A 25281-nucleotide genomic window follows, 5' to 3' on the forward strand; every position below is an offset into this window, starting at 1 on the left:
TTTTGAAATTGGTACTTTACTTCTCGAAGTCTTCATTCAACGAACACGCGGATCGGCAGCTACATACAGGAGGTATTGCGATCCAACACGTCACAGCCTCGGCCAGCGTCTGGAGGTGACCCATCCAGCCCCAAAAACCAGTTCTGAACCAATGGCACCTCCAGACTCAATGTAGCTCTGGAATCTGGATTCATGTCTGTTGTCCTGGTCTTTAACTAAGATTCCAGTAAGTCCAGCCCTGTCACTCTCTGGTGCTCTGTTCTTCTGACCTTCTCAGGTGGTGAACATCTGTGTGTGGGTGTTAGCTTCAGCCTTTGGCGTCCCGGCCATGGTCATGGGGAATGTGGAGGAAGACCGAGAGCACAACAGTAAGTGTTCTAATGCAAACGCAAGCTCCCCACATGTGCATGTTCTGGAAAACGGCTGGATGGTGTATCTGCAGAGAAGGGTTGAACACCTGATGAGGTGCTCTCTTCTATGTAGAGCCCGATTCAACCAATCAGAAGAGAGATCAGTGACTCATGCGCTAATCTCAGCGCCATCGCCGCTGCTTTTTGTAGAAGTCTGATCCTTTAACTCCTCCAGGATAGAGGAACTATTGACAAATCTGAAGCTTTTTAATGGAGAAATGAGAAAAATCAATCATCTGACGAGAAAGCTCATAAAAGTGAAGTGATTCATTTAATCCTATGACGACGAGCTGGCTGAAGAAAGGAAGTCATTTTAAAAGCAAACTGTGGAGGCGGACGGAGGTGTGAGAGCCTTGATGGGCAGATTAAAGCTTCAGGCTCCAGAGGAGTCCCAGGAGACTGAAGCCTATGTCCATCACAAACATGTTTGTCTGTTAACCTGGACCAGTGTGCTGATGTGGATCCAGTGGAGCCGTGTGAGTGTCTGAGAGGCCACAGACAGGCCACAATCACAGAAGAATCTCTCATGATGGTTACTGATGAGGGCACAGACAGCAAAACATCTTCTAGAACCTCTCAGAGGCCCCGACTACTGTACTACTGCACTACTGCCACTGCTGCCACTACTGCCACTCCACTCTTTCACTGCTCTCACTGCTGCCACTACTGTACTACTGCCACTACTGCCACTGCTGCCACTACTGTACAACTGCCACTGCTGCCACTACTGTACTACTGCCACTACTGTCACTGCTGCCACTACTGTACTACTGCCACTACTGTCACTGCTGCCACTACTGTACTACTGCCACTACTGCCACTGCTGCCACTACTGCCACTGCTGCCACTACTGTACTACTGCCACTACTGCCACTGCTGCCACACTGTACTACTGCCACTACTGTCACTGCTGCCACTACTGTACTACTGCCACTGCTGCCACTACTGTACTACTGCCACTGCTGCAACTACTGTACTACTGCCACTGCTGCCATTACTGCCACTACTGTACTACTGCCACTGCTGCCACTGCTGCCACTACTGTCACTGCTGCTGCACTACTGTACTACTGTACTACTGCCACTGCTGCCACTGCTGCCACTGCTGCCACTACTGTACTCCTGGCACTATTGTCACTCTGCTGCCACTACTGTCACTGCTGCCACTGCTGTACTTCTGGCACTATTGTCACTGCTGCCACTACTGTCACTGCTGACACTATAGTCACTACTGCCACTATTGTCATTGCTGACATTATTGTCACTGCTACTAATGGCTGCTGGTGCTGGAGCTACTGGTGCTGGAGCTACTGCCCCGAGGGGCTGCAGGACGTCAAACCACCAACAGCTGAGACTGTCTTTATCCCTGGTGGAGCATATCCCAGCTGCATATGACTGGAGACAGGTTTACAACTAAATTAGACGTCTATGTGGCCATTTGGGAATTCAGAACCTTGCCTAAGGATACCTTGTTTTGAAGGTGGGACGTCCCCCTGTTACCAGAACACCTTCCATGTTGTGTCCTCACTGGGGCTTGAACCACTGCTCCTCGGCTCCGCCTCCTACAGGCTGAGCTGTCACCTCTAAGCTGCAGAGATGAAAAATTAATGGAGATCAGATGATTAAAGCTACTGTTATCTCATCAGATAGTCCAGCACTTCAGAAGATATACACACCCACAGACACACACCTGCACACACACACACGGGCTACTGAAGTTTTGGAAGCATTGAATCTCACAGGTGGAGGGTGAATGATGCTTTATCCCCCTCGTGGACCCTTAGTTTCCACCCCGATGTCCTCCTTACTCCTGAAGAACCCTGTAGACTGAGGAAGGCCTCACCCTTCAGCCCGCCCTCAGCCGTCCCCACACCTTTAAACACCAGCATGGCAGAGGTCACGTCATGCGTCCGTCACATTGAGGAATGGAGGGGAACACAGAGTTGTGGAGCTTCATCAGGAAATGAGAGGTTTTCATTCAGAGAACAGGACCAGTGCAGCTGTAGCTAATGGAGCTAGCATGACTCTAACTAACAGTACCAGCGTGAAAACGCACGTTTCACATGTGTTGCATTAGCATGGCAGAAACTGACTGTGTGGCTACTGTTAGCACGGGCCGGCCGGCCTTCCACCTACAGTATATCTGCCCCTTAGCGATGAAGGTCAACATGGGTCCTGTGCCATTCTGATTTCACGTGATCCTTTTTCCCAGCATGCACCACATGAAAACTGATTGTAACTAACATATCTAGGAGACAGGAAGGCCATCCTCCGTACCGCTGACCCTACGTCTCTGTCCTCCACTGTTGTGTCTCCCGCTTCTTGTGTCCTCCAGAAGACGTCCTGGGCGCTGCTGCGGCGCTGGTGGACAAACATGCGAATGTGATTGTTCCCAACAAGGTTTAAGACGTGAGGAGACTTTTAAGAGGAAAGAATGGGAAAGGGAGGGGCGGGTCTCTGTAGGAGCCGCAGTCACATCAGGCCCCGCCCACGGTCCCTCCCACAGCCCAGCTCTGCATTGTGATTGGTTGTGAGTCACATGACCATGTAGAATACAGCTTTTATGTGATGGAGAGTTTTCTACTTCCTCTGAGCCGATTTTCAGGCTTTTCTAAACCTGTTCCATGTGCAGCAGGAGAGGAAGAGGAGAAAGGAGGAGGAGGAGGGGAGTAGGAGGAGGGGGAGGACATCCTCTGTCATTATGTACAGGTACAAACAGAAGAAAAGAGCGTGGAGAAAGGACAGAAAAGCGCAGGAAACCTCATTCTCTGCTCCCATTCATAAAGAAAAAGAGAAATGAAAAAGCAGATTAACATTAAAAAAGGAGCGATTCCTGGAAATGACAAATACAAAAGAAAGAAAAATAGCAACGGGAATAAATGACACTGAATGGTGAAACGACAGAGGAGAAAATGGAGGGAGGGACGAGAAAGAAGAGAATATGAGTGAGGGTTGTGAAACAAGCAAAGATGAGATGAAGAAAAGAGATGAAAAATCACCAGCGTGAAATGAAAACTGGGCCAGTCAAACCGAAAGGGTGGAGAAGACAGACAGGCAGGGAGACAGACAGGCAAGCAGGAAGGCAGAGAGACAGACAGGCAGACAGGAAGGCAGAGAGACAGGCAGGAAGGCAGAGAGACAGGCAGGAAGGCAGACAGAGAGAGACAGGCAGGCAGGAAGGAAGGCAGAGAGACAGGCAGGAAGGCAGAGAGACAGGCAGGAAGAAAGAGAGACAGGCAGGTCTCAGAGACAGGCACCAAGGCAGCAGAGAGACAGACAGACAGGCAGGCAGGGAGACAGAGAGACAGGCAGGAAGGCAGAGAGACAGACAGGCAGAGAGACAGACAGGAAGGCAGACAGCGAGAGACAGGCAGGCAGGAAGGAAGGCAGAGAGACAGGCAGGAAGGCAGAGAGACAGGCAGGTCTCAGAGACAGGCACCAAGGCAGGCAGAGAGACAGACAGACAGGCAGGGAGACAGAGAGACAGGCAGGCAGAGAGACAGGCAGTCAGGCAGAGAGACAGACAAGAAGCAGACAAACAACAGGCAGGCAGGCAGAGAGACAGACAGACAGGCAGGGAGGCAGAGAGACAGACAAACAGGCAGAGATACAGACGAGAAGCAGACAAACAGACAGGCAGGCAGGCAGAGAGACAGACAGACAGGCAGGGAGGCAGAGAGACAGACAGGCAGGCAGGCAGGCAGAGAGACAGACAGGAAGGCAGAGAGCCAGGCAGGCACGCAGACAGACAGGCAGGCAGAGAGACAGGAAGGAAGGCAGAGAGACAGGCAGACAGTTTTTTTCTGCCATGTGATTAAAGCTAAAGCTGGTTCTGGTTCCACATAAGGGTTCCCACTTTCAGATCCAGCTTGAACAGGAACCAACCCAGACCTGTTCCTGTCCACCTGCTGCTTCAATGTTTGAACTTCTGTGTTCTGTTCACAAGAGCAGAACTTCTCCACATCCATCACCCCTAGAACAGGGTTCTAAGAGGGAAAAGAGGAGCCCAGGTGGAAGTAGTGGTCTACCTGGTAGGACAGGAAACCCTGCTGGATCACCTCACCACACCTCCTGGACCATGTGGAGATGTTTTCCCAGCAGAAGGTTTGAAGTCCTTCAAGTGGGCACGTCCCTCCTGAGCAGAGCTGGAGGACGCAGGTGATCAGGAAAATGTGATGACCCCAACGTGCTGCTAACGCCAGGAGTAACCTAGGTCAAACTTCCTGTCTGTGCGACGCAGCGTTGGACTGTGAGGCTAACACAGTTAGCTATTGCTAACAGCTGGTATTATGCTACTCATGTGGATCCATGCTGAGCCTGTTCCTGTGCTTCACCTGTGGTTCACCTACTGTTCTCCTGCCAGCAGCAGCAGCAGACGGTTGCATTTCCAGTCCCTCCACGAGCATGTTTGTGGTGTTCACTGGTGGCGTTCACTGGTGGCAGCGATGTAGCTGAGGTCTCGCGCCCACACGATGGGTGTCCTGTGTCCTGTCACGGCCACAAAAACACCATTATTCTCCTGCGATGACTCATCCATTTATGTTCCTTTCCTCTTCTGGAGGATGTAAAAAGTCCTGCATGTTTTATTCAGCACGCTGGTTGAAGCTCTCCGCCTGTTCCTCTCACAGAGATCCGCCACAGGATCCGGTGGTCCCAAGAATCTCAGAGCTTCTTGCTCAAAGGTCACTGGGCCAGATTCACGAAATGTTCTTACGAACAAATTTGTTCTTAAGTCCCACTTACGAACATTTTACGAAGATTGTGGCATTCACCAATTTCTTCTTATCCTGGATTTATTCGTAGGTAAGAACAAATCCTACGAACACTCAGGAGTACTCTTACGCACATTTCAGTGCCGACATGTTGGCATGGTTGTGTTTTCTTCTCTTGTGCAGTTAAATAAAATTCAATATTACAATGATAATTCTGTCATATTTATTTATTTATTTGTTTATTTCCTATTTTTGGTGATTCACGGAGAATTTTAAAATTACGTAAATGTGCCAATGACTTAACATTAATCAACCAAATTGGTAACCATGCCAAAACTGTCTTTTTATTTGATTTTATCTTGATTTATTTTATTAGGGGATCGAGGATATGCCCTGGTTGTTGACACCACTGACCAACCCTCAGACTCCACAGGAAATTTTATTCAATCAGATGCATGCGCGCAGTCGCTCCACCATTGAACGCACCATCGGTATTTTAAAGGGGCGCTGGATGTGTTTGGACACAGAGCCACAACCCCGTGAGGATGTGCGTCCTGACGCAATGATGGGGCCAGACTGCAGGCACGCGGTTCACGTTCGAGCGCGATTAATTGCCCGTTTGTGAATAAAATGCATTATTGTCACAACTTCAGTCTAACAGTCTTGATTCACTTCAAAAAGAAAAAAAAAGAGAGACCGGTTTCAGAGCACAGCTTTTACATTTTTATTTTTTACATTCTCGTTGATTTCTTTAAGCGTGTTGGCTATAGTCATCAGGGTTGAGGCAATTTTATCAAGCGTGTTAGCCATCCTTTCTTGATTGTTCAACACGGCGTTAGAAATCAGGCGTGGAGAGGCAAGCTTTGGGCATTTTGCTGCTTTTTGCTCTGTCTACAGGGTCCTGCTGCAGTTCCTTTTATGGGCATTAGTGGGCGGTGACTTATGCTAATCGTGTGTTAATTAGACTCACCTGGCACGCGCTTTCAACTTACGAACAGATGGCATTCATCAATCTAAGAACACAGCTGCGAACAATTCTGGGGCTTACGAACGCGTTGATGAATCCGACGTAGGGTTTTCTTAAGAAACTTCTTAAGAACAACTTAAGAAAGAATCTAAGAAGATTCTTAAGAACATATTAGTGAATCCGGCCCAATGTTCCCTCCTGACAGACATTCCACGTTCTGCTGCTACTGGTGTGATGCTAATGATACTAAGGTGTCGCTCCCCTGCCTGGAGACCTGTATTCTGACCTCTGGGTGCAGGTTGTAGACCAGGGGTGGGCAAATCCAGTCCTCGAGGGCCGTATCCAAGCCAGACTTTCTGTCCTACAGGTAAACACGTTCACCTGGGGTTCCTTTTACCTTGGTCAAAGCGGTTTCTCCCTGGTAGGAGCCTTCATGGATTGGACTTGCCCATCAGAGGAGGTAAAATCCATTCCTCAAGGGTTCAATTCAAGCCGTGATTTGCATCCTACCAGGCATTTCCTGCCTGGTAGGATGAATTCAACCCTGAAGGAATGGATTTAACCCCCTCTGATGGGCAAGTCCAATCCATGAAGGCAGGAATCCAGCCAGGTTTTGCATCCTACCAGGGAGAAACCGCTTTCACCAAGGTAAAAGGAACCCCAGGTGAAAGTATTTACCTGTAGGACAGAAAGTCTGGCTTGAATATGGCCCTCGAGGACTGGATTTGCCCACCCCTGAAACTTTGTCCTCTTCCTGTTCCCCTCCACACGTGCAGGTATCGAGTGCATCGTGGTCCTCCCCGAACCCAGCAGTCACTGGGAACCCATCTTCGGCACCTACGTCTTCCTCTTCTCCTTCCTCATCCCGGTGGCCATCATCAGTATCTGCTACAGCCTGATGGTCAAGCGCCTGCGGAATGTTCGCATCCTTTCCGGATCCAAGGAGAAGGACCGCAACCTGAGGCGCATCACTCGCATGGTCCTGGTGGTGGTGGCGGTGTTTGTGGTGTGTTGGACCCCCATCCAGATCATGGTGCTGGCTCAGTCTCTGGGCTTTAACCTGAGCAGCCTGTTCACCGTCGTGCTCATGCACTTCTGCATCGCTCTGGGTTACGTCAACAGCAGCCTGAACCCCGTCCTCTACGCCTTCCTGGATGAGAACTTCAAGCGTTGCTTCCGCGAGTTCTGCCACCCGTCGCCGTTCCACCTGGACACGCAGCAGTCGGGAAGGATGAGGAGCATCGCCCGAGAAGTGGCCGCGGCCTACAGCTGCAAGGCCGGCGGCGGGGACGGGCCTGGGGGCGGGACCCCTAATCCAGCATGACTAGGCGTGGAGCTTCCCTTGGTGGGGATAGACCCCCAACAGAGGGGAGAGGCGCAGGGGAGAGGGAATTCCAACACAGAACTGACGCAGATTACAGCGCTCTAGCGGCATGAGCCCCCCCGCCCACCAACGAGGAGACTGGCCTGGGGTGGGGGGGAAGAGGAGCAAGAGGGTGGGATTGAAAGGAAAAGAATTTAAACATGGGATCCAGTAAGGGCTTGAATGAAGGACAGGGTGGTGGAACTTTGGAAGGGTGGTGACCCAGGATCCTCGGAGTCAGGAGGACACAGACGGACAGACGAGCAGCTCACACTTCTCTGGAACAACAACATCACCGGCAGCACAAGCAACACCCCATCACAGGAAGTGGACCTTCTGTCCGCGCCTGACTCCAGGGTTGGCTATGAGAAACCAGGAAGTCCACTGGTATGCCAGGAAATGTGGGTAGAGGATCTGGAATCCAAACTGTAACCACAGGCTGAAGACCTGTCCAACATGTGAGCAAAAAAAGACTCTTGATGTTCAGGACATCATCATGTTAAAATGCTGCTGAGCCCTTTTCAGGAACCCAATGTGAAACATGAGACCGTCCCCTCTCAGTTAGCCTGCACTAACGTCCACGTGGCGTCTCCAGAACAACTCTAGTTGACTGAAGAGGCTACGTGAGCGTTAGCGGCAGGAGCGCCGGTTCTCACTGAAGCTGTTGTGTTGTCGTTGGGAGCTGGAGTCGGAGAGCAACCTCAGCAACAAGCTCATTCAGAAACCCACTGACCAGCATCCGGCTCAGACCTGCAGCTAACAACAACCAGCAGCCTGTCCCCGCCACCAGGGACACAATAACACGTCCATTTAGCCACTTCAGCTATCAAACCACATAAATGACACACGCTAGCAACGTAGCACAAGCATCATATACACACCTTCTGAGCTTCAACCAATGAATGTTAGCTAGCTAGCTCCCCCTCACATACAGGCTCAGACAGAACCCACTGCAGCTCAGACCAGAACATTTCTGCGGACACAACCGTAATGTGTGTCCGGGCTGCAGAACTGTTACTCAGACAAACTCTGATCCACCGGTGGAGGTGCTGTTACTCCCCAGGTCCTGACCTGCAGGGACTCCGGATCCATGTGCAGTTTGAGGCTAATGGGCGGAGTTTGGGAGACATTTTGACTGCCTCAGTGGCACAGAAGGAGGGCGGGGTCACGGCACTGTCACCCCCCCTCTAAGGGACAAAGGGGCTCTCTCTTTATTTTCTTGTTCTTGGTATCTGAAAGTGGAACTTGGCCCTGATACAGAAACATCTTCACACTTTTACATGCTCAGACTCAGGAGGAGGAGTGTTTGACATTTGACCCCCCCCCATGTGAGCCTGTTTCAGGGTCTTTTCCAGTTTGGCTGACTTGAAGGTCGAGATTGTTGAATTTTAGGCTTGTGGTGGTCAGCCAACCTGCTGGACTTTCTTCTCGTTTGGGAGGATCTTTCGTCATGGCCTTAACGATCAAGAGACGCCTGCTACAGAAGTATGTGCTCCTCTTTCTCTTGAGGTGTTCCAGGAGAACTTCTGAGGACAGGAGTCACCAGCAGACAGTTCCAGACCAGGATGGACAACAACCAGGGTTCCTCTTGGCTTCTGTCAACGTGTCTTCTTGGATGACTGTTTAAAACTGGTTGACAACCTGGTGAGAACCAAGCTGAGCAGCCACAGCTAGCAGATGCTAACAAAGCTAATGTGTCATCGTTGTGACCATCCTGGCCAGGATGGACTGCTGCAACAGAGAGAGTGTGTGGGTGCGTGTGTGAACGTGTGTCCTGTGTGTATGTGTGTTTGTGTCCTGTGTCAGCGTGTGTGTGTGTGTGTGCTTATGTGTGTAAATGTGAATATGAATATCTGTGTGTGTATGTGTGTGTCTTTTTTGTGTGTGTGTCCTGTGTGTGTGTGTCCTGTGTGTGTGTGCCCTGTGTGTATGTGTGTCCTGCATAAGTGTGTGTCGTGTGTGTGTTCTGTGTGTGAGTATGAATGTCTGTATGTGTGTGTATTTTAATTGTGTGTGTCCTGTGTGTGTGTGAGTATGAATGTGTGTGTGTGTCCTGTGTAAGTGTGTGTCCTGTGTGTGGGCCCTGTGTGTATCTGTGTGTCCTGCTTAAGCCTGTGTGTGTGTGTGTTTGTGTGTGTCAGTCTGTGTGTGTGAGTATGAATGTATGTAAGGGTGTGTGTGAGTGTGTGTGTGAGAGAGTGTTAATGTGTGTATGTGTGTGTCCTGTGTAAGTGTGTGTGTTCTGTGTGTCAGTCTGTGTGTGAGTATGAATGTATGTAAGGGTATGTGTGAGTGTGTGTGTGTGTGTGAGAGAGAGTGTTAATGTGTGTATGTGTGTGTCCTGTGTAAGTGTGTGTGTTCTGCGTGTAAGTGTATGTGTTTATTTTCTTTGTGTGTGTGTGAGTATGAATGTGTGTGTGTGTGTTTTCTTTGTGTGTGTTTGTCTTGTGTGTGTGAGTATGAATGTGTGTGTGTGTTTCCTGCAGGTCAGTGCAGCATCCTGAAAGAAGCATCATCAGCTTTGACACCAGCAAAAGAACTGACAAATGAATGAATGAACAAACGAACAAACAAATGAATGAATGAATGAACAAATGAATGAATGAATCCCTCTGATCAACTTCTCTTTGCTCCTCTTCGGTGTCGTGATCTGCAGCAGGAGGAGCTCCTGCCTGGTGAATGCTAACGTTCACACTCTTTTCCGTTAGCCGTGAAGCTTCCTGCGTTTCGATGTTGCTGTTCCAGATTTTTCGATGACCGTTTTTGTGTTTTTTGGTGTTTTGTAGCGCAGACCTATTGAGTAAACCGAACCCGTAGAGATGTTGTGTGATTGTGGCATTGACGTGAAGGTGTGGGACCACCTGGAGCTCATCTCGGAGCTCTTCTTATCCTCGGTGTGTGAATAAACTCTCCCTCAGCAGGTGTGAGGCGCGTATCGTCTGGGCGCTGAGAGGTTCCTGTCATTGGTTTACATTTGCCAGACCACATGAATGTGACGCTGAAAATGCTGTAGGAAGAAAAATCCATGTTGATGTTGTGAGTTCTTGCTAGCGGCAGATGCAGCGGTGTTGCGTTAGTGTTGTTTTGCGGTGTGGGAGACGATCAGTGTTTATTTGTGTTTTGCATTTCGCTCTCAGCCAGAATCGTGATTCTTCTACGCTTCAACCCTCCTGATACAGAAGAAACTACGGACCGCCACCAGGTTGAACCTCTTTTCTACAACTAAAGGCTAACGGCTAACATATCTCTGAATATGTACAAGCAAAACAAAAATATTCTGGTCTCAATTTAAATATTGATGATGATCAATAGGCTTCTGGTGATTGATCGGTTTGTACCACATGACTCTGGCTGGAGCCACGTTAATGTATATGTTCCTGTTCTGCACTTTAGCAGACTGAGCTAACATGCTAGCTAGCTTGTTGTATTTGCCTAGATACGTTTTGCTGCGGCTTGAATTTAAAATTGTATATTTTTCTCTGCTTATGGAACCAGTAAATAAATTATGTATGGCTCATCACCGCCTCGCTAGTCTTTATTACATCATCCACACGCTGCATTCTGGGATGTGGGTTCTTCCTGGAACCAAATGCTTAGCAGTGTTTTTAACTGAATCCTTTATCTCACTTCGTCTGTTATTCATCACGAGTTCTCATGAAGATGTTGTAGAACCTCTTGGATCAGTTGTTCCAGGTAGTTTAGGACTGTTAGCTAGTCTTTTATTCAGTTACCTGGTGGCTCGACCGCATCTCTAGAAATGTAGCGCTGTGGAGACTTCCTGTGGAGGGTGGAGCAGCTACTGTTCCAGGAAATTGGTGCTGGGTCACCTGAAGAAGCCTCCTGTGGTCCAGGATGAGTCTCCTCAATCTGACCGTTTCAGGGACAATGTGGCTGCTGAGTCCAGGTCAGGGACTCTCAGGTAAGGTCAGGTGTTGGAGTTTCTACTGCCATTGATGCTGATGGGGGCGTGGCCTCCGCCCTGGTGCTCCCTGTAGGGCACCAGAAGGTCCAAGTTCTGGCCTCCTCTCTGTGGTTGTCCCGTGGCCATCGTCAACGTGTCTGAGCAGGAAGTAGAGGAGTGGGTGGAGCACGCAGCCCTGAGGGACTCCATATTGTGACATTCTGCAAGAGTTCTGCTGGGCCCTGACACGGAGGTCAAGCAGCAGGGGAAAAGGTCATGAAGACAGGGACAAAGACAGTTGTCCATGAACAGCTTCACCAGGCTACAAACATGTCTGGAAACTTTTGTCATTCCTGCCATAGCCTTCGCCTCAGGACTGAGACCAGCACCATCGGTCCAGTCCAGCCACTGGTAACCCTGGTCGGTCCAGGGTCGGTCCTGCATCGTCTCCTTTAATGCCTGAGCTGACCTGGTGGAAGGTGAACCATAGCCTGTCATCACAGCAGCCTGGTTCTGAGCGTCCTTGTGCTACAACCTCAAGGTCCAGATACAGGAGATTCACTGCTGCTTTTGGGGAACCTTCTGATGTGTGTCCGGAAGAACAGGTACAGACATTAAAAGTGTGTCACCTGTTTTTTTCACTGCCGCGCCTGTACCCAGCTCAAGCAGACCTCTTCCAACCCAGCACGGAATGGTCACACTCACCGTGACACACCTGTGGAGACCTCCTGTGGAGGGCAGAGCATCTGGCCTCCTTGGGCCAGGAAGACTCTGAATCCGTCTAAAAGGGTCTGACTGTAAGTCTCAACTTTGCTTCTGTCTTTCTTCTGGAAACACAAACCAAACTTTCACTTGTGTGTTTACCTGAGTCCTTGTCAAAGCCTTGGTCCTTCAGGACTGGGTCCTTCAGCACCTGCTTCTTTTGGAGCTGGTTCTTCAGCTCCTGGTTCATTTAGGTCAGGGCTCACGTTGGGTTCTGTAGGTTTTCTCCTCTCTTCCTCTGCTCTGTGCTTGTTTTATTCTCTTCATTCATCTTTCATCTCTCCTTTTCTTTCCACCACCTCTGGTTTTTTGTGTTCTTCTTCCTCCTGTCAGCTCCCGGTCTTTCTCTCACCTGCAGGAGAAGCTTTTACCTGAAGAGCTCAGACTTTATACATCATTAAATATGAGCTTTCGGCTCTAAAATACACTCAGACTGTGACTCTGACATTTCTCTTCTTCTCTGGTTCATGTGTTGGGTTCTTCACCTCCTGCTGTGACAGCTAGCAGAGGTCCATATAAAGGTCAGTGTGAGGGGCTGTGCAACGTAAACTTCCTCCTGAAGAGGAGCTTTCTTTTCCCAGCAGAAGCGTTTTAGCTTAATTCTCTCGCTCTGCTATTAAGTGACCTTTGTTCTGACTTCATCATCAAATTCCTCCATTTGGGCCTGGTCCTGCTCAAGGTTTCTTCCTGCTAAAGGTAGTCTTTTCTGTCTGTTGCTTTTTGGGGGTCATTTGGATCTCTGGTCTCAGGAGAACCTCCCACCTTGACCACCAGCGCCCACTGCCCCCCCTCCCCCGTTTTAGCCACGTAAGCACAGTTTCCGCCTGTAGAGACACGACTGGTAGGACAGGTCCTCCGTGTGGGACACCAATCTTAATCAATCAGTTTTAATCTATACAGCATCTGTCAGTATCAAAATTGTCTCTGGGTCCTACACAGAATCCCAGAGTCTGACCCCCAACAAGCAACAGTGGCTGGAAAAACTCCCCTTCAATAGGAAGAAACCTTGAGCAGGACCAGGGGGACCCTCCATTCAACATGCCCATCACCTTCTGCTGCTGTTGACAGTAAAGGAAGACAAGTGAAAGGGCAAGCACAAATCCAGAACAGAGATGTTGCCTCATATTCTAGTAAAGAACTGTTGAAAATCAGACGGTTCCTCGATGCTAACCTCTAGCCCTCTCCCACGCCTGTTCCTGGAGCTGGGATTGGACTGTTGCGTGAATGTCTCTCATCTATCTTTCTGGGATGAGGGGCTGGGGGCATTTCCATAGTAACATCTGGACATTTGGCCTCCAACCCAGGTCACAAACTCCCATTAAAATGCTGATTGATAGGGGGTGGGGGCTGCAGCTAATGTTAGCGCTCTGGCGCAGCAGGGATGGAGAGCAAAAGTTAGCTGCTGGCACTAGCGAAGCCATCCTGACAAAAAATAGAAACGAACATCTCATAAATGTGGCACTTTTCATTGAAGGAAATGCATGCTGGGTAATGGTTGGCCCACCACCCACACCAACCACACATCCTCCACCCCATCCACCACCCCCCCACCCATCACAGGGCCGAAGGAAGATAATGAGAGATCCATGGGTGCCAGGAGGTAATTACAACACAACAGTGCAGTCATTTCCAGTAAGACCCCCCCCCCCGCACACACACACACACACAGACACACACATCGAGATGGGCAATGGCGCATGGGCAGGTGATCATGCAGCACAAAACATAAAAGACATGACAACATGAGAAGACACGAAGACAGAAGAGGACATGGGAGACGTGCCTCAGGAGACCTGGGGGGCTCTGGTCCCTGATGAGACCCTGATGAGATTTCAGACAGTTCTGAACTTCCGTCTCAAATGTTTATATGTGGGGCATTCTCTTGTGGGGAGGGGTATGCTACAGTAATCCTACTGAGATGTTGCCTAGCAACCGTCTGATCAACAGAGCAAAAGTTCTTTATTGTAGCTCAGCTGTATTGTTGGAACTTGTAAACATGAACTGTCAGAGCGGCACCTCGTGGCTCAGAGGAAGGTAATGCTGCAGGTTCCAAATCCTGGGACAGATCACGTGCCTGGGTACCCCTGAGCAAGGCACCCGATCCCCACTGCTCCCCGAGCACCATGGAGTTCTGCCTGCTGCTCCTCCTTCCGTGGGTGGCCGATACTGGTGTGTGAAGGAAGCACCACTACCTGGAGAAGCTGCTCTGCTCTGTCATGTTTTCAGACTCCTTTCAGAGTAAGCGGGAGTCCTCTACCTTGGTTGTCCAGTTGTTTGTTTTAACTTGCCAGGTTCAGGATTCAACCGTGGCACTCCTGTACCTGGACAGGAACTGGCTCCAGAGCAGGGAGGCACCTTGTTCCACAGGGGCTCCCCAGACTGTGTATGACAGTAGGAAATCATTCTGAACTAAAATACTCAAATAAGCCAGAAGAAGAATCATCAAAAATCTGGGTAAACGGTTTGTTTGTTTGTTTGTGAAAGTACTTTTGAATCAAAATGCAGAAAGGTGTCACAGCCAGTGAGTCCAGAGTGGACTCAGTGGAGCAGAGACCCACCTTGGGTATGGTGGCCTTCAAGGTCCAGCTCAGACCAGCTCAGACCAGCTCAGACCTGCTCAGACCAGCTCAGACCATGTCATACCAGTTCAGACTTGCTCAGACCAGCACAGACCTCCTCAGACCTGCTCAGACCAGTTCAGACCAGCTCAGACTTGCTCAGACCAGCTCAGACTAGCTCAGACCAGCTCAGATGTGCTCAAACCAGCTCTGACCAGTTCAGACCTGCTCAGACCAGCTTAAACCTGCTCAGACCACCTCAAACCTGCTCGCACCTGCTCAGACCTGCTCTGACTAGCTCAGACCACCTCAGACCTTCTCAGACCTACTCAAACCAGCTCAGACCTCCTCACACCTGCTCACACCTGCTCAGACCTCCTCAGACCAGCTCGGACCAGCTCGGACCTCCTCAGACCTGCTCAGACCAGCTCAGACTTGTCCCTCGTCCAGACACGAGGGAACAGCAACAAGCAGCTGTGAAGATGATGTGGATTTACATCCCTCACAGCTGGGAGACCTGTGAGCTCCAGGCTGAGCACATGCGTGCACGTGCGCATACTCGCACGCTCACGCACACAGAAATATGAGAGCGATCTGAGTGTTGGTGGAATAAATCTGCTCTTGAGATGGAAACAGATCTGAAGCTGCAGTGACACGAAAGGTAAAGTAATGCACTTAACTGCAGCGGTGCTTCATTAAGATGACAGAAACAGGATGGAGTGTTGCTGCGTGTGGAGCAAAGCTCAGCAGACACCGAGCAAAGAAACTTCATTTTGATTCTGCCTCACATCCATAAATGGGTTTAGCTGCTCCAGCAGCTGGTTTGGGTCTGACAGCAGCACCACGGCAGCAGGGGTAATAACAGGGGGTGTGAAAGGATAAGAACACAACAAAGACGGGTGTCCCACACATTGGTCCAGGTCATGAAGTCCAGAGCCTTGACATGGTCCGCCTGGCTTTAGTCTCAAGATTTTCAAATGATCCATTTATTGTTCTTTCTGACAGCAACCTGAGCTGAGCAGAAACATCTGACAGCCGTGGTTGTTGTTGACTGCTGACGAGAAGAGAAAGAAGAGAGAGGAGGGAGGGGAGGAGGGATGAAGACGGTGAAGGTGAAGATGAAGAGAGGCACGATGTAGGAGGACTGAACAATCAGACCTCTTACCTGGGACCAGACGGGTGACTGTAACCATGGTGATCCAGTTTGCTTCCTTTTCCTGATCAATATCCCTCCAGCCAACATGTAAATATGGAATCTTTCATTGCAAAGTTCCTGTAGCAGCAGAGAGGAAGCAGAGAAACCCAACAGGAGAGAAGATCACGACAGGAAACCTGATGATGGGGATGTTCTTCAGGCTGAATCCTGCATCTCGGGAGCCGGAAGTGTTTCGATCACCACTTTGTCACCAGTTTTTATGGAGCAAAGTCCATCAAAAAAACAGAACCATCCATCCACCAAACAGCTCATTTCCCTACAGTGACTTACGATCACTTGGAATCCCTTCAGTGAGCGTGTCATCCTCCGAGCTCCTCGTGGATTTGAGGGTTGACCTCTTGAGCTATTGAGGATTTTCAGCCTCCACAAAACCTAAACCTTAGTAACTATATTTACAGTTACCACAACTACAACTTTAAGACAACATTCCATCGACGAAACTGAACAAAAACACTGCGCAGAATGATGTAATATGAAAACACTGTCATACGTGAGGCACAAGAAAAGAACGTCTGGGTTAACTAGTGGTTTTTGAAAGTGCATTAGGATATAAGATCGTTAGACTCTTGCATTAGCGTTGGTTGTTTCTGAGAATGTGCTCCTGTGTTGGGAATGGCCTTGCGGGGTGACCAATCCGGGTCCGAGGGAGGCAGGTCAGACAGGGAGGAGATGGAGTTTGGGCTTCCGCGTTGGGATTCGCACTTTTGCGAGCCGACCCCGAGGCTGGTGCCCTGCAGGGATCCTTTTGGAGTCTGGTCCATTTTGGAGAGAATCTGGACAGTGTTAATGCTGCAAATGTATTTACCTTCTAATTATAACAAATTTGAGTACAACAAGTAGGACGGTTATAAGGCTATAAGCTAGTTTATTTTTATCCAGCGTCAGAGGGCTGGACCTGCAATTATTGCCACCCTAGACAAAGCCTGTTGTTTTTGGACTGATACCACCTCCCCGTTCCTCCAAAACACACAAACCCCTAAATCTGTTGGCCCGTGAGGAGATATTTTAGCCAATTTTTCAAAAGTAACATAAAATGTCTGCATGTGTATTTTTGTATGTGGGAGTTCTTGCTTGTATTACAAACATTTTACACGTTGCAATGACTATGAACATAAGGACAGAACCCCAGAATTAGACAAAACTTTACATTGCACAAAATGTGCGAGAGTGACTCAAATGTGCTGTAGTGACTTGTAAAGGAAGCCCACCAGGAATAGTGCTCTTCAACAGGGGCGATGTGAAAACTTCAGAAAGGGAGAAAACCCCCCCACAAATTTAAGGAAGAACAGCAGAGTTACCAGGTCTGAAAACATTCCGTTACCATTGGCAAGGATGAAACGACAAATCTACCACTGATCGGCTGGTGTTGGCTGCTCAAAAAGAGTCCAAATCATGCTGACCTGCAGCAGAAGAGGAAGCAGACAGCTTGAGCCAGGAAACAGGTCACCGATGTTCCCAAGAGGAAAGACACAGGAGCATCACAGTGGAGGCCACGTCCACATTGCCAGATGTCCAAGATCCGGTGGACAGCGTAGGCTGTCACAGGAGGTGGGTGGAGGCTTGGAAGGAGGGACCATATCTGACTTGGAGACCTGCTTCAACAGAGACATGTGGAAAGTGGGGTGCACCTTGAGAGACCCGAGTAAGAAGCCATTAATGAAGACAAGACACGCTGGCTGAGACACACTGCAAAGCACTCAAGGGATTGGTTGGCCGTTTCAGACTGGGTGTTTGACTGGGGTAGATATCCAGAGGAAAGACTCACTGTAGCCCCCAGAGCGCTGCAGAATGCCTTCTAAACTTGAGAGGTGAACTGAACTATGACAAGTACTTAGCATCCTGCTGTATGGAGGGCCACCAGAACCACTGCTGCATTTCGAACCTTTTCCTCCTCAACCAGGAAGCTGCACCCACAACACAGGAGGGAGACATGATGGGGCCAGGATCTGACCTGGAGGAGTCTGGAGAGAACTGCCAGGACAGGGCATCAGGCTTTATGTTCCGTGAGCTGGGTCGGTAGATGAGCGTGAATTTGAAGGGTCCCAGGAAGAGCACCCATCGTGAGTTCACCTGCTTGGCATTAAGGAGGTAACGAAGTACTTGTGGCAAGTACGGAGAAAAATGGCTGGACTGATCCCTCAAGCCAAGCTGGGGACAAGGACCACAACAACAAATTAGGCTCTGCTGGCTGCTTTTCTTCCTAACTTAACTAGCTGTCTGAGTTATGCCATAAAAGATCATTTGTGGGTTTGTATTCGATTATTGGATTGGTAAAAAAAAAAAAAAGTGTTACACACCTCCCACACATGGAGCTTTTCAGCAGAGCATTATTGGTTCTACACGGTTTGCCTTAATACAGTTCAGCTCCATTCATTTTCCACTAGCGCACCAGGTGTCTCTTTGATGTGGGCGGGGTCATAATAAAAGGCGGTCTCAAACTATTTGACGTGGTTAACATGTAAACACACTACTGTGTTCGTCTCCCAGAAAGGTTTTGACTATCGGCTCTGGTCTTTCAGAGACTTAAGAGAAGACAGAAATTGTGATATGATAAATTCTTTATTTATAACAGCTGGACAAAGTTTATATGACTCAAAACTGGTTCCTAATCAGTAACACAGGTTATAGTAAATTAAGTTCTATATTGCTCTGCTGAAGCAGTCATGTAACAAGAGTTCAGGCATCAATTATTTACGGGAAGACAAGTTTGGGGACGAGCAACCATGACTCAGCAAGTGAACAGGGATGTTGATTAGTGTCAGGACACAAAAATCCAAGTTTGTAGGACTTCCAAACACATCTAGGCAGAGACCCCAAGACAGGACACACATGGATGTAGGACTGTCCCAAGGCTGTTCCAGGTGCTGCTACACCTGACAAATGTTGTATGGAGTTGTAGAAGGTGGAACTTTCAATGACCAAAGGATCAAAGGAGCTTTGATTTAAAGCAACATACTATATTACACTATATTACATTATATTAGAGCGGCCCTCTGTATCACCGGTATCAATGAGCTTCAGCTAAATTCAGCGATATAGAACACAGACCTAAAGGTTAGACAGTGACAACAGAAGACACTTTCTGTCATGTCATGGCGTTTCCTTCTGTGTGGGCTCTACTGTGGGAAGGTAACATCTAAAATAGTCTCCTCTGCTAAAGGAGACGGGCTTTACAATGTCTCAAGATTACTGACGGGTGTAGCTGAAGTAATTTCACCCTACATAGCAGCCTTTTTATTAAATGTACGGTAATATTCCCATGCAATGACTTAACCAGATGGGGTGGTGGTAGCTCTGCCTGTCAGGAACTGGGCTGAGAAGCAGAGGGTTCTTGGTTTGAGCCCCAGACCAGACAAACCTGGAAAGTAGGTAGTAGGGGAAGGTGCCAGAACAACCTTCAGAGCACTGCTGAGGTACCCTTGGGTGGGGTATTAAACCTGCAATTGCTCACCCTTTATTTTCAGTTCAAAACATAGTTGCTAGTGAACTCTAAGTCAACTGTTACTGAGGGCCTTGAATTAAAGAGAATAGTGAATTTTGCTAATACTTGGTTCCTGTCCCAGTATAACCAGTCAGACAACTCTAAGACATCTTAACAAATGTGCTGATTTCCCATGATCCCCCAGGTCTAACTGCCAATGAAAATGAATTTTCAGGTGAAAGTGAACATGGTTGGTCCTCCAGGCTCCTCCCTTCTCCTTCTCAGCCTCCTCCTCTTCCTCTGCTGTCCTGGCCTCTGGAGCTACGAGGCTCCCATCGACAAACAGGATGTGTTTGCCAAGAACGCCTGTCCCGCCTTCCTGACCTACAGGAACATCGCCTTCCTGTCTGGAGTGACGGTGGAGCTGCCCTGTCGCTGTAAACCAGAGATGGTAACCCTTCCTGTTGACACACACCTTCTCAGCTGTCTGGAAGTCTACCGTCTACATGCCCGAGCTTTGGGATAAGTTAGAATCAGTTTGTCTGTTCCAGTTGATGTTGTCTCCATGGTAACAGTAGCAGATGAGAGCGGTTGTGGTTGAGCTGACTTCCGCCTCTCATGTTCAGTGCAGTGTAGGTATTGTAATAGTCTATTTGAGTTGATAAATGTTCTCCGATGTTGCTGCTGAAGTCCTGATCAGTGCCTTCGAGTCACAGGAGTCAGGATCAACAGGATCAACATGATCATCAGGATCAACATCTGACAGGTGGTGTGTCTTTACGAGTAGGTACATCCGTGGAGATCCATGTTTTGGAGGACAGAGTAAAGAACGCACCCTAATGAGCTCTCCATATGTCTCTGCTACACACCAGTTGGCCGCCCAGTTACTTTAACAACTGGCAGACTGGCTGACCAGAAAATCAGCAGATGTTGGTTTCCTGTGTTTCAGGTCCAGTCGGTCACGTGGTTTTATAGGAAACATCTGGATACGTCCAAGGATACCAGAGCCCTGACTGATCACCATGGGAACAAACTGGTGGACCCCAGCGGCGTCCTTCACAGCAGATCGCTGCAGAGTCGCTTCTCCATCCGCCTCTTCAGCCTGCTCATCTTCAGAGCTGGTCCTGATGACTCGGGGGTCTACGTCTGTGGCTCCAGCCAAGGAGACTACTTCTATGGTTATGACTTGGACATCCAGAAGGCACAGAAGATCGACTTTATTCAGAGGTGCGGGCAGAAATATAGCGGCTGATATTTGACCAATGAGATGCGACAATCTTTTATCCCATCAGCTGAGCTATCTGAGAAATCCATGATGGGAACCACTGATCCCAATCAAGGTTCCTGTCTGGAAGGAGAAGTCACTTTTCCACTACACAGTATCGGCTATACACCGTTTGACGGCACAATGCAGCTGCATCAGTTTTCCATTGCTACACCAGGGTACCTCTTTGATGTGGATCGGGTCTTCAGAATGAGGCGGTCCACAATTTTGTGACACAGAATCAGGGTCTCATGCTGGGAACCATTACTCAGACAGTCAGGATTCCTGTGTATGTATCTGTGGTGAAGTGAAACACCATGTTTGTAGGTTCTCATCAGGCGCTCCGAGTGCTGAACCTGATGCAGTTGAAAGACCTGGCTCTGCTCGTTCCTGGTACCGGCTGTTCACCAGCTTCAGACCCTGGTCTGTGTGTGATCGCTGTGGAATTCCCGGAGAGCAGATCCGCATCGGCCTCTGCTATATCCGCTCCCACGCTCTACACGTACGCTACAGAGGTGCTCATCAGAAGGTAGTGTCTTGTGGATCAGGGGGCATGCCCAAGGCCTTCAGGCGGATGAAGAGGAGTGGAGCTGGAGCCAAAATGGAGGTCAGGAACTGTGAAGTGATTTGTCCAAGTCCGCCGGCCCCATCCTCTAGAATCCTGTCACTGCTGTCTTTCATCGGGCTCAAGTAAGGCATCCACGATGTTCAAATGTGTGGTTCCTTCCTACAATCTTCAAAGTTCAGAGTTGACCCCCATACTGGGACATTCTCATAGTGAGATGGGCCCTGTTGGGGCTGTAGATGCATGAAGGTCTCTGTGAGTGGGCGATCCTGTCTTTAGTCCTAAATAAGATGAAGTCCTATCTGTTAATATCATGTCAATATTTTTTAGAAATGGATCTCTTTTGTTACATTTTGCCCACTCAGCAGTTAGCTATTAGCCTAATTTTTGAAGTATGATGCTAACTAACGCCTCCACTACGATCCTAAAGTAGCTCAGAAAGACCTGATCTGAACTTCTGCCTTTGTCAGTTACACCTCCTGTAATCTCATCAAACTCTGTTAGTTCTGTCGCCCAGCTGTGGGACCTGCCTGTGTATCACCTGAACCACCCTGCAAAACACCTTCTAACTCTAGGCTGTCCTGGAGCACAAGCTAACATGGCTGTGGCCTGGGACAGGGGATCTAAACCCATCTACAGGTCTAAACACCTGCTGGGTGGAGATGCCAGCTCTCACAGGCTGTATCTGGATGCAGGACACCACCTGGTGTTCAACCCTGCAACGGTCCAGGATTCAGGTACGAACCTACTGTCCGCTTACTCCAGTGCACATGTGTCAAACTCAGTCCTCGAGGGCCACGATCCTGCCGGGTTTTCTGTCCTACCAGGCTGAAAATGCATTCAGTGGGATAGAAAACCCGGCAGGTTTGTGGCCCTCGAGGACTGAGTTTGACATGCCTGCTCCAGTGGGTTCGGGTTGGAGTTCTATAAAACCTCCTGATGAGGACCAGCAGCATTTTAGGTTTGATTGGTGTTCTGTGTCTTTGTCCGAGGGCTCCGCGTTCTCCTGCTGCCTGTAAGGGCTCCAAGCTCCATCAAGTATTTGCTGTCTACACTTATTGGAGGTGTTCTTTTCCAGGTATCTACACCTGCTGGCTGCAGGGTCGCCCGGCTGCTCAGGTATATTTGCTGGTCTACGCCCATCTGGGCCATGGACAGTCAGTGACATCACACCGGGAATTCCCCAGCGCCCTGAGGAGCACCCTGAAGTCCTACACTGTCATGACAGCTGTGTTTTGTTTCCTGGTGCTGAGCAGAGCTGCAGTACGCTTCCTGAGGGATGCCAGAGAAGAACATGTGGATTAATGTTCAACCAATATGTTACCTTTCAAGCCCGATCGTGTCAACGAAGACAAAATATCGGATATAAAAAGATAATTGTGTTTCTTTTAAGCTTCTGCTTCCAGTGTAGATGCTAATGATCACTGATTAACGGGTTAAACTGTGATTGAACACAGTGCCTGTGGCGGCCATGTTTGTAGTCCTATGGAAGGGACTACGCTACTAAATCAAATGAGAGCTGACGCAGCAGAAAGGAAACATTTATTTTACAGTAGATTTAGGACCAACTGTAAATAGTTGCCTTAGTTACACAGTTGCTGTTTTTACTCTCTTCCTGTTCACATTCTTAGAATGGCTGATGTTGGTCATTGCTGTGTGCAGAGTCCAGACATGATCCTGGTTTACAGCCATTTTCCTTTGGAAGTGGAGCGGCTCTCTTCTGTGGAGGCTTCATTCTTTGCTCAGATTTTATCAGATTTGGTTCATTCGTAGTTGCTGGAAGTAATTAATAGCATCTGGATTCAACCAGTTAAAATACGGTATGGATTTCTTTAGATAGATTAGATGACATTATCCCTCTATATAGTTTCTCCTGAGCCTCTAGTCTCTAGAGTAAATCTAGAATAATTTTTAAAATCCTTCTTCTGACCTACATGGTCCTCAGAGGCCTAGCTCCATCCTACCTGGAGGAGCTAGTGATACCTTACCAGCCCAATAGACCGCTCCGCTCTCAGAATGCTGGTCTACTTGTGGTCCTCAGAGTCTCTAGGGGTAGAATGGGGGGCCGAGCATTTAGCTCCCAGGCCTCTGCTGTGGAACCAGCTCCCAGTCCAGGTACGGGAGGCTGACTCCATCGCTACTTTTAAGATCAGACTTAAAACCTACCTCTTTGAAAAAGCCTATTGTCAATAATTCAGTAGTTCCAGTAATTCTGTAGTTCTCCAGTAATTCTGTAGCTCTCCTCTCCTCTCCTCTCCTCTCCTCTCCTCTCTCCTCTCCTCTCCTCTCCTCTCCTCTCCATCCATCTACAGGTAACTTCATAGCTGTACCCTGACCTGCTGACCTTTGACCCCACTGACCTATTGACAGCCTGTTGTCAATAATGTATTTTCCTGATCTTTGCCTATTCTCTCCACTACCTGTCCTCCCCTTCTCCTCCCCCTCTTCTCCTCTCTCTCTACCCTGCCCCCACATCAGCAGGAGGGTCCCCAAGGCTCAAGGTTTCTTCCTGTGCTAGGGGAGTTTTTCCTGCCTTGAAAGCACCTAGACACAAATTTGATCGTGATAGGATAACTGAAGAGTGATTTAATTTGATTTTGAATCTAACCTAATGTGGTGAAGCAAGTTTTCCTTTCATCTGGGTTTCTCTATTCTTTGCTACTCAGGGATTAAAGGATCAAGGAGGTATGATGTCCTAGCTGTTGGTTATTTCTGCAAAGGTTAGATCCTGTACAAAGAATGTAGAAATCATCACAAATGGTCTTGTGTTTTGCTTTCTCTGCTTTTGTTTGATCTGATGTGGGAGCAGAGGAGGAACCTTCATGCCTGTGAGGGACCTTCAGCTGAAACATCCAAACTCATCATGAAGGTCAAAAGGTGCTGCTTTTCTCAGAAGATAAATTGGTTTCAAATAACAAAGATGAGAAGAAAAACATCTAGTTCCACAGGCGCTTCCTGAGCTAGGACCTGAGCTAGGATCACACACACACGCACACACACTGAAGCCAAAATAGCTTCTCCTGCTCAACGGACGGATCACAAAAGGAGAGTTTCTGCGCCTAAAGCCATAAATTTCATTTTAAAATTCTTGATTTTAAAATTATTTCCCACAGCCCAACATGAAATCAGGAATAAATCACGGCACCCTGTAGATACATCAAGAGGACCATCATCAGCAGATGAAGCCTCGTTCACCAATATGCTGTTGAAAAGAGGACCGAGGTCACAACCCTGTGGAACACCACAGGAGACTGGATATAAGCCAACCAGCCGTTGAGGACGGTGCACAAGAGTGGCCGGAGCAGAGGCAAATGTTATCATTTAGCAATAATGGAAAGGCAGGGAGGCTTGGGGCTGATCAGGAGCACCACAAAAGGAGCCTTCTGGAAAACCTCTTGACTATCCAGCAGCATCCTGGGGGGGTGGGGGTTCCTGCTGCGTCTCCATGGTGACGGCCAGCGGCACGCCCACAGTCCTTATTTTAAAAGGGCCTCGCCTCTTTTACACCTGTTAACAATGACAGTCATAGTAGATCACCTGCATCACGCCCACTCAGAGCACGTGCATGATTTAAGTTAGCGCTTGTTCCTGGAGTGTAAAAGGTTCTGGGCCCATTGAGGAGAACACAGGACCGCTCACGGTTCCTGCTGTGTGACAGGAGGCGACTCTCAGGATGTCTTCAGGAGCTGTTCCACCTTTGACTCTTCCTCTTTTTAGTGGCCCATCATAAAATCTGGAACATATTATTAATACAAAGCAGATCCTCCAATGTGGTCTGGCCTAAAGAGACCCGAGTGGTGGACACGTGTCACACGATGGACACGTGTCCACCACTCAAACCCCAGGTCAGGAGGTCTCCGCTGCTTCCTCTAAAGAGATCCTGAACTGGTCAGATAAATCTGATGAGAACATTTACAGTAACAATTTTCTTTGCTCTTCTTCACATCCATCAGCTCCTTGTGCCTCATCTCCTACTTATCAGCCACTTGTCTGTGTTTTCGTGTTATCAGGATTCATTATTCTCCCTGTTGGGTTTTCCTTTCATCCCACCTCATCTCCTCTTGTGGCTTTCTCCTTTTATCTTATCACAGCTGAGGGCTCTTCACACACAAGAAAATCCGGAACCCTCCACATCATTCATAA

The 25281-nt window shown here is 48.7% G+C and overlaps 2 protein-coding genes across 2 annotated transcripts; both read left to right on the forward strand.

Annotated features, from left to right (window-relative positions):
* The first annotated feature begins 230 nt into the window (after positions 1-230).
* LOC130530257 (nociceptin receptor-like) lies at positions 231-10968 on the forward strand. Its single transcript, XM_057041285.1, has 2 exons — positions 231-368; positions 6865-10968. The coding sequence occupies exons 1-2, from the start codon at positions 329-331 to the stop codon at positions 7410-7412; spliced, it is 588 nt and encodes a 195-aa protein (XP_056897265.1). The 5' UTR covers positions 231-328; the 3' UTR covers positions 7413-10968.
* A 4317-nt stretch (positions 10969-15285) lies between these two features.
* On the forward strand, positions 15286-24942 carry LOC130530241 (Ig-like V-type domain-containing protein FAM187A). Its single transcript, XM_057041253.1, has 5 exons — positions 15286-19760; positions 20259-20536; positions 20901-21263; positions 21643-21875; positions 22217-24942. The coding sequence occupies exons 1-5, from the start codon at positions 19527-19529 to the stop codon at positions 22441-22443; spliced, it is 1335 nt and encodes a 444-aa protein (XP_056897233.1). The 5' UTR covers positions 15286-19526; the 3' UTR covers positions 22444-24942.
* Positions 24943-25281: the final 339 nt, after the last annotated feature.

Source organism: Takifugu flavidus, chromosome 8 (assembly GCF_003711565.1).
Source record: "Takifugu flavidus isolate HTHZ2018 chromosome 8, ASM371156v2, whole genome shotgun sequence".
NCBI lineage: Eukaryota > Metazoa > Chordata > Actinopteri > Tetraodontiformes > Tetraodontidae > Takifugu > Takifugu flavidus.

What these genes read in the sequence shown, in the direction of transcription:
- LOC130530241 (XM_057041253.1), top strand. Translation starts at nt 19,527, where the DNA reads ATGAAAATGAATTTTCAGGTGAAAGTGAACATGGTTGGTCCTCCAGGC. An exon ending in GTCGCTGTAAACCAGAGATG is followed by an intron (nt 19,761 to 20,258) that starts GTAACCCTTCCT and finishes CCTGTGTTTCAG; the next exon opens with GTCCAGTCGGTCACGTGGTT. An exon ending in TGCAACGGTCCAGGATTCAG is followed by an intron (nt 21,876 to 22,216) that starts GTACGAACCTAC and finishes GTTCTTTTCCAG; the next exon opens with GTATCTACACCTGCTGGCTG.
- LOC130530257 (XM_057041285.1), top strand. Translation starts at nt 329, where the DNA reads ATGGTCATGGGGAATGTGGAGGAAGACCGAGAGCACAACA. An exon ending in GGAAGACCGAGAGCACAACA is followed by an intron (nt 369 to 6,864) that starts GTAAGTGTTCTA and finishes CCACACGTGCAG; the next exon opens with GTATCGAGTGCATCGTGGTC.